This window comes from Amblyomma americanum, chromosome 7 (genome assembly GCF_052857255.1).
Source record: "Amblyomma americanum isolate KBUSLIRL-KWMA chromosome 7, ASM5285725v1, whole genome shotgun sequence".
Classification (NCBI taxonomy): domain Eukaryota; kingdom Metazoa; phylum Arthropoda; class Arachnida; order Ixodida; family Ixodidae; genus Amblyomma; species Amblyomma americanum.
In genome coordinates this window covers 29,827,975-29,843,693 of record NC_135503.1, presented here as the reverse complement: position 1 = coordinate 29,843,693, position 15,719 = coordinate 29,827,975, and the positions used below count along the sequence as shown (strand labels likewise).

General features: G+C 52.1%; 2 protein-coding genes across 4 annotated transcripts in view; both read left to right on the top strand.

Annotated features, from left to right (window-relative positions):
- LOC144098767 (uncharacterized) overlaps window positions 1–8,666 on the top strand; it is a 305,162-nt gene extending 296,496 nt beyond the window's left edge. For all 3 annotated transcript variants that reach the window (XM_077631630.1, XM_077631631.1, XM_077631629.1), the window contains 3 exons: window positions 1,249–1,452; window positions 2,749–3,085; window positions 3,469–8,666. In XM_077631630.1, the coding sequence (XP_077487756.1) occupies window positions 1,249–1,452; window positions 2,749–3,085; window positions 3,469–5,468 (2,541 nt within the window). In that variant the 3' untranslated portion in view covers window positions 5,469–8,666. The remainder of the gene's footprint in view (window positions 1–1,248; window positions 1,453–2,748; window positions 3,086–3,468) is intronic.
- Window positions 8,667–9,995: 1,329 nt separating this feature from the next.
- The window catches only part of LOC144098764 (translation initiation factor eIF2 assembly protein-like), a 39,733-nt gene continuing 34,009 nt past the window's right edge, over window positions 9,996–15,719 (top strand). Inside the window, exon 1 of the mRNA XM_077631622.1 lies at window positions 9,996–10,082. Coding sequence (XP_077487748.1) covers window positions 10,052–10,082 — 31 coding nt within the window. The 5' untranslated portion in view covers window positions 9,996–10,051. The remainder of the gene's footprint in view (window positions 10,083–15,719) is intronic.

Sequence of the window (15,719 nt, the reverse complement as noted above, 5' to 3'; positions counted from 1 at the left end):
GGCGGCGTCACCGGCCGTCAGGTGCGCGTCCTAATAAGTGACGTGCAAACGTCGGCGCGCCGCGCAGCTGGTCTGTTGCGGGCGTAAGGAAGTGTCTTTAATGAGCTGTCGTGTCGATCGTCTTCTCCGAAGCCATCCCACGTGGGCGCATCGTCCTCATCTCGGCTGATCGTGCCTGTGCTACTTGCTCTGAAAGAAACTTATTAAAATTGCCCGTCTATCTCGGTAGGTTAAGGTTGGTAGCAGAGATTAGACGTAGGCATGCAATTAACTGCTGTAGATTGCAACACTCGTTGGTTGTTGAAGTTCAGACATGCAGCAAGAAAAGAAAAGCGTGTGTCGTCTCGCTTCTGTCCCGTTTCTTCTTTTCTTTTTTTGCGTTGCCTGTCTGTTTAAAGCGCCTTGCCTAGCGAGATGTAACGCTGTTCAAGGAAATTTGCCGGCGTTTTACCTGACTGCATTGCTATGCTTCTGTTAGAGCTGTCGCATTTGGCGCCCTCTGTGGCTCAGCCCGTCTAAATCTACGTGCGGAACTACCGACGAAACGTAAGCGTTGAAATGTAACGCACACCGATTCACGTGTCTCCATTGGCCGACTGACATGGTGACGTCACACATTACAAAAGCTAAAGCGCTTACTACCGTGTCGCGAACCTATAGTTCTAACGCTTCGGGGGTGTTTGTAATCCACCGGGTTGGTGTTTTAAAGTATATATATATACGCCACTTGCGAACGGGTTAACGTTACCTTGTCGGCTCTGCAGCCGACGAACAGGTTTTGAGCTCGACCTGTTTTCTGAGTTTCATCGGGAAGTTCGTGAGGGACCTGTGAAATTCGTTGCTCTAAACAGGCTTACCGCTGGATTTAAGCGTTTCTCACTTCAACCACAGGCACACAAGCTCACTGATGATGTGCTTCACAATTTGTCTAAACTGAAACTACAGCTGATAACCACAGTGGAACATTCAAATTTCAGAGCAGTTCCCGCGTTATAACGGTGCGCAACTGCCCGTGCGTGCGCCCTTAGTTTGCTGGAGCAAAGTGTTTAATTATTTAATTGTGCGCACTGCATCTTCACCGGGACCTATAGCAGATATACAATGTAACGGCGCCTAAAATCGTAGTATACCATGCAAACAAAACAAAACAATCCAAGTTTTCTTTTTTAGTTCCAACAAGTTGTGACAGTGTAGAGGAGCTCTCTCCACACATCATAAGCCCGCCTAATATCCCGTCCAATGTCGCAGTGCGAGGAGCCCTTGTCCGCGGGTGACATGTGCGTGCTGGCCTCGCGTGCCGGTCCCGACTGCGGCTGGCACCCGGGCTGCTTCACGTGCTGCACCTGCAACGAGCTGCTGGTCGACCTCATCTACTTCCACCGGGAGGGGAAGCTCTACTGCGGCCGCCACCACGCCGAGAGCCTCAAGCCCCGGTGCTCAGCCTGCGATGAGGTATATTGGCTCATTGCTCGCAACCTTCTTGCGGGGACCAACCCTGGTGGCACGGCGCCCACAGCTACGGAGCTCTTTTGATCATTGTCGTCGTGTTAAATCAGGTTAAGCCCGCTACGCCGCGGCCAGACTGTCACACTAACCTTTCCACTGTGCATCTGCCGTCTTCGATTGCACAGACCAGTGGAGAGGGAGGAGGACAACATTATTTTGATCAGAACTAGAAACCTGTCATCTAGAACCAACTCTATAGTGGTACAGAGTGGGTTGGGCGCTATTGCATGACGGGCAGTGCGAGGTATATATTGAAGTAAAGAAGGTACATGTGCGTGTGATGGAGGTTCGGGATGGAGTTCGTCTGGAGCCAGCGCCACGCCGTAGCGTTGTGGCGGTGGAAGTGTTCTTCGTTGGATGAAGTCCGTAGCATTCGAGGATTTGCGAGTATGTGAATGGCTCTGCCGGTAGTGCGTCCTTGAGGTGTCACCGTCCGTCGCCTGGTGCCCGGCCTTTAAGTTCTCTGGCGAGAGCGCACGCGCGCTCGTTGCCTGGTAGCTAGGAACACGTGGCCTGAAGCCCAGACGTTGTGTACCATGGGTATAGTGTGTTAGGATCGGAGAGATTCCTCAGTATGCGTTGCGCATGAGGAGGGAGCAGTCCGGATGCATACGCCCAGCGGGCGGTCCGGGAGGCGGTGACAATCGGGAAACCCAGAGTTTTGGATCAATTAGAGTGACGGATATTTCGAAACGTAGGCAACCTGTAAGGAGTAACGTCGTTACCGACCCCCTTCAGGGGGCCGACGTTTCCAAATATCCGGCACTTGGTCGATTCAAACTCGGGGTTGCCCGATACTCCCGCCACCCTGCGGCATGGATTTCTATACTGTTCGCGGTGGCTCAAAATATGCATGGAAAAGCCGATGGGCGCTAGCAATAGATGGTAGGCGAAGGCGCAGCGTATTAAATGCTGGGGATTTTGCTCACGCTCGGATATTTATGGTTCATCGCCATGGTTGCAGCTTTCTCTGTGCAACGTATGAAACGCATTCTTTGCACGTGTGCATTGCAGTTAAGATCCGCGCGTTTTCCTTTCATTCTTTAGTTTAGGTTTGTTGCTCACTCGCACTGTTTAACGCTTCCTCATCAGAGAAAAAAAGCATACTTCCACATGCTGGTTTCTGCACAGAAATTGAAGCGCGAATCAGTTGTGGCGTATGGAAACGTGCTTAAAATCGCCGCACAGGTTGTAGGGCACAGCACCATACACGTTCCACTACTTGTGCTTCCTCGCTCGCAGATAATCTTCGCCGACGAGTGCACGGAGGCGGAGGGCCAGGCGTGGCACATGCGCCACTTCTGCTGCTTCGAGTGCGACCGTCAGCTGGGCGGCCAGCGGTACATCATGCGCGACGGGCGGCCCTACTGCCTGCGCTGCTTCGACGCCATGTTCGCCGAGTACTGCGACACGTGCGGCGAGCCCGTGGGCGTCGACCAGGGCCAGATGTCGCACGAGGGCCAGCACTGGCACGCCACCGAGGCCTGCTTCCGCTGCGCCACCTGCCGCCAGTCGCTGCTCGGAAGGCCGTTCCTGCCCCGCAAGGGACTCATCTACTGCTCCCTCCAGTGCAGCAAGGGTGCGTGTCATCATTAGGCATTCTTGTAGCAGGTGGCGAATTTAGGTCTCCACTGGGACGCTCCTGTCGTTGGAAAATCGCAGAAGGCACATTAACAGTTTACGAGCAAGGAGCAGCATAGCCCGCAACCTTAACACACTTTCGGGGTTCTGGACATAACCGTAGTTACTCAGTGAGCTTTATCTAAGTTTGCCCCACTTGTGCCATGGGTAGAATTAAAACGCTCCTGGGCGGCATAATGCAGCCGGCTTAGTTTCGCGCTACTTTTTCAGCAATGTTGACCTAACGGGCTGACGGCTGAAGTAGGGGACTGATGCGATGCACAGCGGTTTTAAACAACTATGGAAACTTAAAGCACGGTGGCTTTTTTTTTTCCTTTTTAGGCGACTCAAAGTCCTCTTCTCAGAAGAACAATGGCTCACCGTCTTCGAGTAAAGGCCTTGTACAAACCACGGCGCCTACGACGACCGCCTCGAACTCTCCGAGCCGACACAGCACGATCCGGCAAAGCCCGCTCCTGGCGCGCAAGCTGCCGCCGCTCGACGATCCGGTGGAGGAATGCCCACCGCCGCCTCCCCTTCCGATCACGGGCCCGCCTCGTGAAGACGAGGAGGACGTCTCCTATGCAGCCGATCCGCGCTTCCAAAGGTACTCCGACTCGGCCTCGTCACAGGGGAACTCGGACACTACGGCCACGGTGCGCTCCGACTCGCCCAATTCCGCCACGCGTTCCGACACCCCGGAATCCCACGGATCTCGGCACAGTTCTCAGCAGCAGCAGCAGCAGCAGCAGCAGCAGCATTACACGCCTCCCAAGCTTCGACCATCTTCCCCCGCGGGGAGCCTGAAAGGGGGGAGTGGCCTACCTACCATTCCTCCGTCTGCGGGTATCTTGAAGAAATCCGCGAGCTTGGCGTCCGAGTCGCCACTCGGACGAATGAAGCACTTCCCGGCGTCGCCGTCTCTGACGCCGACAACGATGAGACAGTCTGGGTTCTCGCCCAACTCACCCGCAAATCCGCGAAGGTTGATATCTCCTGCGACGTCTACCGCTCTTCAAGGAAGTGGCCACCCTCCGGGTTCCCCGTACTGTCTCGGTGTGCCGACCACTCCTCCCAAACCGCTACTTTCGCCCAACGTTGGCCGGAGCTTCTCGGCGTCGTCTCCGCACGGGGCAGTCTCGGCGTCGTCGTCCATCTACGGCGCTCGGCAGAAGACCGTGCTGACCCAGTCGATGATGCATTCTCCCGACAGTCCGAGGTTGCGTCAGAGATTCCAAGGCACGTCTTCGGCTATCTCCAGCCCCCATGTAGGCCTCTCACCGAACCAGATGGGGCGGTTCCCTCCCGGCATCACGCCCATGTCGCCGATGCCTTCGCCAACGCAGATGGTCCGAGGCATCCTAGGCCAGGGCGACAACCAGCGCTGCCTGCCGCAGCAGGCTACACCGGAGAGGCAAGTGGCGTGCCGTCCACAGGGCACTGCCGCAACGTCGTCCTCGCCAGGAGACGCTATGCTCACTCCTACCTGCGGTCGGCGTCGCGAGCCGCTCAACGTGTCAGACCTTCGGCTTGGGGCTCTTCTGGCCAGTTCCGAGGTCTTTGTGGAAGTGGTCGAGGAGATCCAAAACGGACCTTTCAGCAAAACCAGCAGCCACCACCACCGTCTGTCGGGATCGCACTTCTCCATGCCTGACCTCTCCGTAGGCCACTCGCCGTACGGCGGCAGCCAGCATCACCGCGAACAGCAGCAGTCTTCCTCCTTCGGCGCACAAGACAACGAGGACGGTGCGTGCTGCAGTCCGGAATCGCCGGGAGCCATGGCGGGCAGCGCGCCGTCGTCGCACCCGACGACCCCGAAGATGCTCTCGGTGCACTTTGACCCCAGCCTGGGACAGGCGGAAAGCGACGACGCCGCATGCAGTCGTCGAGGAGGGTCGCGCTCGTCGCGACGGTCCCGGCGACACCGGCGGGACGACTCGAGTTCCAGCGAGGGCTACGAGGACGAGCAGGACGCGCCATCCACGTCGTCTCGCATCGCCGTCCACTCGCAGCCCAAGTCTCATCGAACAAAGCGCGGCAAGGACGGCGCGGCCAGGGCTCGCAGCGCGTCTGAAGGAGCGGTGTCGTCGTCCCGGAGGGTGCGACCCGAGTGCAGTCGAAGAGTGCCCGCCGAGCCGCCGCTCGAGTACGACGACGCGTGTTCCACGTGCTCCAGTTCCAGTTCGGACGACTTCCCCTACGAACTGCCCCAGCGGCGCGCCTACGGCGGCGTGCGAATATCGTACGTCAGCAGTGACGCGCTCGCTGTGGCCAAACAGCGCACCAGGACTCGCTCTGCGGACAAAAAGAACACCCCTGACAAAAACTGCATCATTTCCTGAGGCGCGTGTCGTGTCTCCGGGAGTGCGAGTGAGTGCTGATTCGTTGGTGCGGGAGTGTTTTTATCTTTCTTTTTTTTGTTCATTCGACGGCGCAAGACTATGTCATGGTCATCACGTAGCCAGAGCCAGGACATTAGTGCCCTTGTAGGGACGCTCTGTCGGTGTTTTCTCTGGAGCATTTACAAGGAGAGTAGTTGCATTCCTCTTATCGATGCATTTAAGCGTTCCTCAGCAAACAGAAACACTCATGGAGAAAGTTGAGTTTTCTGTAACAGCTAAGAGTTGCATGCAGTCTTTTCCACTTTAGTGGTTCGATGAAAGGTTCGAACTTCCACTTATTCATTCGTTCTGTGAAAAGCTTGAAGTGCTCTGGAGGCAAGGATGGGTACGATTTTAGTCTCTCAGAGAGCTGATTTCACAAATTTATTTCGTTGAGGCATAAATTAAGACTAGTCCTTCAGTGTGTTCATCAAAGTTATATTATCCTCAGTGGCACTGGCTCCTTGATGGCCTTGAGGCAGCCCTGCACCAGCATTTTTTTCATTACCCATTTCATCGCAGTATTACAGGCATGAACAATCCACTATATTCAAGAACAAAGTGCGGGTATTCAGCCTACGTCACATGTAAGTTTCGTCATCGTTATTGTCCCCTGTGTTCTGCAGGTCAACGACGAGATTATCTAAATGGTTTGTAATGCTCACTTTATTGATTTGCACTGGGCTGTTGTACGTAAGTTTGTGTTTAGTTCATTGTACACTATGGCACCTTCGAACAAAACAATGCACCAAATATGGAATTATGCAGATCTTGTACAGAACAGTTGGAGCATTTGTAGACGTGGTTCTAACCTGCCTTGGCTTTCACTTCTAAGGCGCAGCGCTACATTTCACCGAGCAGCATCAGTCGACACCAGGGTTTTATGCATTTGTAACACAAATGATGAAGTCGCAGCACAGAAACCATTCACAACAAGCTGCAGCCGTAATGGTGAAATGCTGGAACACCATCGGACTAGGCATAAAATGTATATAGGCCGGTAGTCCGCATCGATTAAGCTGAGGTCGCAGACATATGCAGTGGGCTTTCATCTGGAGTCGAACGAATGCTACGCATGCAACCAGTTAGAGCTTCCTTAGCAAGTCTTTCCGGAAACGTTCCAACAGCGCGATACTTAAATGCTGAAAACTGCCGCAGGATCCCAAGTGTGCAGTTTGCTTCAGGGAGCGCCCTTTTCGCGCTACTTCGAAGTCATGCTCGTGTGACTGTTTTGACCGCACTCGGGAAGTTTAGTCTTGAAGAAGGTTCGATTTAAATATCGCTATGTGCAGTATATGAAACCATCAGCACTGCCTTAGAATGTCGCTTCTCATCATTACCGGGCAAACTTCGTTCTCTCCACGCTTTTGCAAACTCGGCAGCTTTTACTTACGGGATTTACGCTTCTCATTTACCGCAGTGCACAGTCGCAACTCTTTGGAACGAACAACAAATCTTGCTTGTTTACAATTAGCAACAAACAAACGAAAACACTCAACATATTTCAAGATCACTTCCTGCAAGCTTTTTAAGTAAAACATAGTTCCACAAAGTTTGAACGCGAGGGCAAGGTGTGTGGCAGATGCTCTGCGGAAATGTCAGATGAATGATCGCGAATGAAGCTCAGAGATGTGGTACAATAGGCAGGAAACATTTATGGGATGTGTGTTCTCGGTAGCAAATTTATTGTAGCGCCCCTCAAGGCCCAATCATCTGGTACCAGCAAATGGAGCGTGTACGTTCTCTCATACTACAAGCAGGCTTTTCAAGCTTGTTTTTTTTTTCACGTAAATGTTTTTCTGCCCACTCTACACCTTGCAGTGACTTCAGCACAACCTTTTAACGGTTGGCATTTTTACTGTACTGCCTTTGAATAATTTAGCAGCGCTACTCCTTTTTCGATATGGGTGGCTCAACTGAACTGCTCCCAAGATCTTGGTGGGATGGGTTCTGATGTCACCGTAAGCAAAGCGTCGACATTTCTTGGTTATTGCGCCGATTATTTGGTGAAATAAGCCTTGGCTCACCTTCAGCAAAGAAGGTGATGCGTCAGGGTTGTTTTTCTGCAGGCACACTAGACCATGCATACCACGAAGATCATCTCCGTTAGGTAATGAGGAACAAAAGAGCCTTAATTTGCACATTCTTAGCAATCTGCGGAGTGCGATCCCAGCCTCCTCTACGCCGAGTACGCCGCTGCACTGTGTTTAGTAACTGGTCGAGCCACAGAGTATCTTGACTCTTAAAAATTTGGATGACTCAGCAAGCAGACTTAAGCCTGGTTCAAGGGATTGGCTTGCGCGGCCGAAAGAAATTCTGCGATGAGCCCAACAGGCAGCTCCCTTTAGAATTCTTATGCTTGATGCGTTACAGATTTTGCTTTTTATGGAGGTTTTTGATGAAGAGGTAGAGGGATAGCAAAAAAGGGTAACCCTAAGTCTGAAAAGCTCATGAAACTTATCTGCCCCTGACTCAAGGTGTGGGTACGTCTATAATGGTCCCATAAGAAGTGTGTAATGGTAGTCAGGAAAGGAGACCTTTAAAATGCTGATAAAGCAGCTTTTCGAGAGGCCATTCACACAGCAAGAAAGCGATACCTGCAATGTTGGTGATTCGATTTCGTGCTTTTTTTGTTTCTTATATTGTTTGCCTTGAACCAGAGGTGATTGCCCTAAGTACACATAAGCATGTTGACAACACCCCCTGTCATCGCAAACACGGCTGCAGTGGTATTTTTCAGAAAGCACCTGAGCTCCTTCGGCGACGCTTGTAGCCGAACAAATAGCCATCTTCCTGCCTCCCTGATACAAAAGCAAGTTCATGCAAAGATAGTCGTGTTCCGAGGAGTGAAGTGAAATATTCCAACAAGTGTTCATGGCTTGTATGACGGAGAATCATTGCGCTGCAAGCGAGAGGGTGACTATGTTACGGTCCTATGTGTGAGAGCACCACTCCATTGCCAAAGCATGTGTTTATTCTGTATAGTGTAAAGTGAAGAATTCCATATGCGGGCTCGCGAACTGTCCGGCATGTTGTGCCCGCACTTTGTGCGTCTCTGCAAGAACAGCGAATAAGCCGGACAAAGAAAGTAGGTGTGTCTGTCATCGTTGAACTGTAGATATATGGTTTTATACAAAGTAATAAATCAAATCACACCTTTCTGTGGATTCTTGCTTGTGACTCGTCGGCTTGGTGGTTCGAGCCCGTGTGCAAGTCATTGTGGGGCTATAGAAGCAGGAAGGTAAGTATGCAAGGGACTGATATGAGCAGTTGTCACGCTGTATTTCTGTGGGTGTGTTTATGGACAATTCTTGTGACATTTACGCCTAATATGACATCAAAGATATGATTGTTGGCAGACACTTTGCATGCCTCAGGTTTTTTTTGCTTGTTTATTTAGATAAGACTATTTACATAAATTATTAAATATGGACTTTAGGCAGTAAATGTGATTTGAAAAGTTTGAGCGCACCACTCTCGGCAGCGGAGGGGGGCGCGCGCATCGAGGCACCCTACCGGCACCTGCTCCGCACCACGTGACCCCCCACGTGACCAGCGCAGCTGCTGCAATATCTGGTCCTTAGGCGACCGCGGAGGCGGTTCTCGGTCTCGGCTTCGGCACCTTACTGAGCGATCCGCCGCCGCTGAGCGCCTCCTCGGGCGGTGCCCTTGGCGGCAGCCACCGGCGCCAACGGAGCACCGCTCTTGCAGTAACCTCCTCCTCTGCTGCGCCTACTCTCGCCGCATCCTCCTCAGCTTTTGTAGCGATAGCTACATTACTCTAGCACTTCGAGCCTTCAGCGTGGCACCCCTTGAGCAGCGTGGCCGCCCTTGAGCTCCGTAGCGGTGCCGTGGCTGGTCACGTGGTGCGGAGCAGCTGCCGGTAGGGTGTCTCGATGCCCCCCGCCGCAGAGGGGGGTGCGCTCATCGGGGCAGCAATGCGCCGGCGAAACCGAGTAGGGGGGAGTGGAGAGGGGGAGAGAGTGAATCCACGTCCAGGGACGAAGGTGAAGAAGGAACGCGTAACGGAGCGGCGAAAGACTGACTTTGCAATTTGACTGAGCGAGTTCCACTTGGCCAGCTGTAGCTATCGCGAACCACAGCCATTTTTCCTCGCGCTCTCCGCTATCGCCGCGCTCTCATCCTCCGCGTTTGCCCTGTCATCGTTCGCTCAGCCGGTTGCGCCAACGACGGCAACGGTGCCATGATCGTGCTACTCTCAACAGCCCATGGTTTCGGCGAACGAAATTAGCTGCAGCGGTAGGCCGGTATGTTGGCGATGTTTCTGCGCCTGCGAGAGCCAGTATATGCGCATGACGGTGCCAGATGCAGCGAGCGCGCCGCGCTTTGCAGTGCCGATAGAGACTACTGAACTGGAAGGATGGAAACAAACTAGGAAAATAAAGCCGCCTTTCGTGGCTTAGCTGCGCAGCTATAGAAGCCGTAGTCGTCCTGAACCCTGCTTTTCGTGTGGCTACCGTTTACAACTCGTGCTCGAATAGGACGCCTTCCGCAGCGTTACAGCTCTGGCATCTCGTCTGCACATGCGCCGTTGCATCTCTATGGCCGCCTCAGGTACGGTTACGCAACTTCCCTTATCTTTCACTACTTGTTGGTGTGCTCTGTACCTAGCCCTTCATGTAACCCACAGAAAGCAGTCTAGTGGCCAGACATGGCAGCAACTTATGGTGACACTTGGAGCCCGAAGTTCGGCGTTGCGGTGCACCCTGTAGGGCCGGGGCACTATCGCACCATTGCCTTTGCGAGGAAAAAATTAAGAGGAAGGGGAGGGAGGGGCAGCAGCCCTGTGTCGTGCCCGCGTTAGAACTGCCAGTCCTCCGGAGGGTTGTCATGGGATTTAGCCGCCTGCATGGGTGGCATTGCTGCACAAGGCATGCAGCACGCATTCTTTTCCCATGAGATGCTCCGAGCGCCAGAGCCATGTGTGCTTTCTCTTGATTCGTAAACGGCATATCTGCTATGCTAGAAACTACTCCACCAAAGCTTCCATCTCGCAATTTGCATCACAAGAGCATATGACAAGCTTTGCCTGACCACTGCCTCCAGCGTTCAAATCGCCAACACCCACCGCCAAAAAAAAAAGCATCCATTCCACTTTTCTTTCGCTTCGCAATGACGAATTCGAAGCAGCCTCGCCTCTTGTCTTGACAGGTTTGGACTATTCGACTTGGCAAAAAATTACTTAAAATTACGTGCTGTGAATGCGAAAGCATTTTTGTGTGGCATCGTGGACTAATAGTTAACTGTTTATTTACTAGCTAGTACTAGTTAGTAGTTTGTCTGAGAGGCCTTTCCGGCAAAGGCCTTTAGGTCAATGGCCTTCGGGTGAAGGCCTTTAGGAAACACTACACGACATCATCACCATAGCCTACTATGCCCACTGCAGGACAAAGGCCTCTCCTATATCTATCCAATAATTCTGTACTGTGCCAGCTGCACACAATAAATCATTGCTTTAGCTGAGCCACCACGTCACTTCCGGTTTAGCTAACGTCACTTTCCAGTCTGATGACGTCACGGTTCCGGGAACCATTGTGCCATCACACTGAATTGTTGCGGCCTGTATCCGAAACCCACTTAGGAGGAAACTTGATTTTTTTTTATTACCCGCCGCGGTGACTCAGCGGTTAGGGCGCTCGACTACTGATCCGGAGCTCCCGGGTTCGAACCCGACCGCGGCGGCTGCGTTTTTATGGAGGAAAAAGCTAAGACGCCCGTGTGCTGTGCGATGTCAGTGCACGTTAAAGATCCCCAGATGGTCGAAATTATTCCGGAGCCCTCCACTACGGCACCTCCTCTTCCTTCTTTCACTCCCTCTATCCCTTCCCTTACGGCGCGGTTCGGGTGTCCAACGATATGAGACAGATACTGCGCCATTTCCTTTCCCTAAAAACCAATTATTATTTTTATTTCCTTCCTGATGATGTAAACACTGCCGATGACGTCATGGGGTCACGTGGGGGCTTCGGTCCGCTTCTTATGGACGGTTGGAAAAAATTGGTTTTTGAGGAAAGGAAATGGCGCAGTAACAGTCTCACATATCAGTGGACACCCGAACCGTGCCGTAGGAAAGGGTAGGAAAATAGTAATTGGTTTTGGGGGAAAGGAAATGGCGCAGTATCTGTCTCATATATCGTTGGACACCTGAACCGCGCCGTAAGGGAAGGGATAAAGGAGGGAGTGAAAGAAGAAAGAGGACCCGTAGTGGTGGGCTACGGAATAATTTCGACCACCTGGGGCCGAATCCACGAAACAGTTCGCTTTATCTCTCGCCACCTCGCTCCACTGGCCGTGTGCCGTCACAGCTGGCGGTGATATCACTTCACGGAGGCGGGACCACGGATTTTGTTTCCGTCACGAGACATGTCAATCAAGCGAAAGCGAACGCGTTCGGTCGATGTGTGTGGAGCTCTGAGAGTGGCGTTCGCTTCGGCTCGAGAAGAAACATGCCGGTGCCTACCGTCGCCCCGCTGTTAGCGGTGTTCAGCGAATGTTATCGGCGGTCGCGCGTGCATGACAATCATTTCGACATGCGTGACGATGCCTTCAGAAGGCATTTCAGGCTGTCGAAGGGACTTACTTGTACGCCGGCTATGCGAAGAGCTAAAGGCCCCACCTTGGACCAACGTGGAAAAGTGCGCTCGCAAAAGAGCGCAAAATACTCTGCGCGCTGCGGTTCTTCGCTACCGGGGGTTTCCAGGCGACAGACGGCAGCGAGGCAACTATACGGCTCCCGCAGTCGTCTGTGAGCCGGACGATTTTGGCCGTCGCTCATTCAATCGTGCGTGTCGGCACGAGAGGTTTAAAACGCGCCGAAGTTAGCATATGGCCCCTTAAATATACAAGCTACCCAGATGGGGCCGTCCCATACTTCTCCCCCCGATGCCTACGTCAAACTAACGTCACAGCAAAGCGAACTCTTTCGTGGATTCGGCCCCTGGGGTTCTTTAACGTGCACTGGCATCGCACAGCACACGGGCGCCTTTGCGTGTCGCCTCCATAAAAACGTAGCCGCCGCGGTCGGTTTCGAATCCGGGAACTCCGGATCAGTAGCCGAGCGCTCTAACCACTGAGCCACCGCGGCGGGGCGCTTTAATCTGCGTGGCGGTAGTGACAGATGTGCACTGCATGCGTTGGCATTCACCACCCTGGCAGGTGGCAGTTAATGGTTAATGGCGTTGACAACGTTCTATAGACTCCGATGATATTGAGGAAAGGAAGGGAGCATAGCTGGCTCCCTGGATAAGTGGGCGCCTCAGTCGCGCTTTAAAGTACGTGGAGGTGGCGAGAGAGAGAGATGTGGGCTGCATGCATTAGCGCTGACAATGTTGTGTTCATTGGGTGACCAACCTCTCGCGATCAACCATTAGCTGCCATCTGGCAGGGTGGGCGCACTTCCTATCGAGTGTGCGGAATGCACTCAACGTTACAGATGCCAAGCCGCGTCTAGTTGCCCGATACACCACAGATTTCGCTCTCTACCCAAGTTTAGCAGTAGTTGAACCGCAGCTAATTTTTTTTTGTATTTATTTCCCGGGCTTTCCTTGGAGCTGGAGAAAGAGCGCCACGTGAGATTTTCCTTATAACCAATAAAGGAACAGGGGTTTCTGAAGGTGCTCTCCAACTTCACAAATCGCAATATATTAATTTTGGTTAGCAATCTTAAATAACTTGTTAATTAGTTTCAAACCAAGTTAATTGCCTGAGATGCGGCGCAAGGTGGCTGCTAGTAATATGCAACGGCGTTCCCCCGCCTTCTGCTTATATTTTATTTTTAGCCCTTGCACTAGTATTATATCTGTATATGATTCGAAACCCGGCCGCCCCGGCGGCGTTCCTATGGCGGTGAAACGCAAATACACGCCGCGGTGGCTCAGTGGCCAGGGCACTCGCCTACTGAGCCGGTGTACCCGGGTTCGAACCCGACCGCGGCGGCCGCGTTTCGATGGAGGCGAAACGCTAAGGCGCCCGGGTGCTGTGCGATGTCAGTACACGTTCACGATCCCCAGGTGGTCCAAATTATTCCGAAGGAGCCCTCCACTACGGCACCTCTTTCTTCTCTCAGTACCTCCTTTATTCGTTCCCTTACGGCGAGGTTCAGGTGTCCGCCGAGATGTGACAGATACTGCGCCATTTCCTTTCCCCATCAACCAAATTTAATTAACGCAAAGGCGCCCCTATGCTGTCCGATGTCGGTGCACGTGAAAGATCCCCAGGTGGTCGAAATTATTCCGGAGCCCTTTAGTATGGCTCTTCTTCTTTCACTCCCTCTTTATCCCTTAACTTACGGCGCGGTTCAGTGTCGGCCGATATGTGAGACAGATACTGCGCCATTCCCTTTCCCCAAAAACCAACTTTTTAAAAACTCCGGCTACTGATCCGGAGTTCCCAGGTTCGAACCCAACCGCGGCGGCTGCGTTTTTATGGAGGAAAAACGCTCAGGCGCCCGTGTGCTGTGCGATGTCAGTGCACGTTAAAAATCCCCAGGTGGTCGAAATTATTTCAGCCTTCCACTACGGCACCTCTTTCTGCTTTCACTCCCTCCTGTATCACCCTTCCCTTCCTTACGGCGCGGTTCAGGTGTCCAACGATATTTGAGACAGATACTGCGCAATTTCCTTTCCCCCAAAAAACAATCATTATTATTAAGAATTTAACAAAATAAAATAAAAATGAAAAAGGTAATAAATTAATAAAAAATAAATGGAGAGAGAGAGAGGAAAGGGAAAGACTTTCGCATTGCTCACTTAAGCAGACTGAAGTGCAATCCTGTAACTTTAAAACATTATTTTGCAAGAGAATCCAGGCACAGCAGGTACCTAGGCCCTCTAGGTATCCGCAAAGGCCAATCAGCTTTCCCTGAATACACTTAGCCGGTAAGCTTAGGAACATATCTTTCTTTAGAGAGATAACTATCTGGCACACACCAGTGGAACGCATGGAAAAATTAAAATTGGTTTTGACGTAGGGAAGGGTGCATTAAATGTCTCTTCTCGTTTGACACCTTAACCACTATACCTCAACCGCGCTGTGACGAAAGGTGAGAGTGAAAGGATGGTTAGTTTATGCGGGTTTAACTTCCCAAAGCGACTCAGGCTATGAGGAACACCGCAGTGGAGGGCTCCTGAAATTTCGACCACCTGGGGTTCTTTAACGTGCACTGACATCGCAGAGTACACGGGCTTCTAGAATTTTGCCTCCATTGAAATTCGACCGCCGTGGCCGGGATCGAACCCGAGTATTTTGGGTCAGCAGCTGAGCACCATAACCACTGAGCCACCACGAGGCTCCGGGTAAATTCTGAACTACCTGCGGATCTTCAGCGTGCGCGGACATTGCACCGCACACGGGCAAATTTCGTTTTTACCCCCATAAGGACGCGCGCCCGCCGTTCTGCGGAGGGAAAAGAAGGCCATCAGGTTTTTATGCATCATAATTAGTCCCCGCATCCACCAGCGGTGTCACACTTTGCCACCTGCCAAGAACACGAAAGAGCCAGCCGAGACTTGCCACCTGCCACATTTGGTTGGTGCAAAATGGAGAGGGAAATCCCTCTCTTCTCTTACATGGGAGAGGAGGGAGAGACAGGACAGTGGCTGCCATGAGAAGAACCCTGTCACTTCTTCGGGCTGGCCCATGGAAGAGCTAGCTGCGACCTGACGATGTTCTTATGCTATCGAATTGTTGCAGCTAATGGTAATTAGGTATCCTACAAGCTTTTTTCCTCTCCGCATTGCTGCTTCACTGGATAGTACATAAAGGCAGCACTGGTCGGTCTTCACCAAAGCACTCAGTACCATTGGAAGTTCATAGCAGCAGACAGATTGAATCTATTTTTTCCAAAAAGAGGCAATGATAAGGTTGTGCTGTTCGTTTGAGAAATAATTTAGCAAACCAGATGTGCCTCACTGTCATGATTAAGGAGGTAGCCTCCAGAAGCGTTAAGGATTGGCATTCCAAACTACCTTTTTCAAATTATGAACAAGCCTGTTATCACTATATATTTAGTTTGGTCTATGAGGTTTAATGTTCCAAACTGACTCACTCTAAGAGGGACGACGTAGTGGATAGCTCCGGGTAACTTCGACTACCCAAGGTTCTTCAATGTGCACTGGTACACAGGCCTCTACATTTCGCCTACATCCAAATGCTACCATCACGGCCGGCATCGAACCCTCGTCTTTGGGGTCA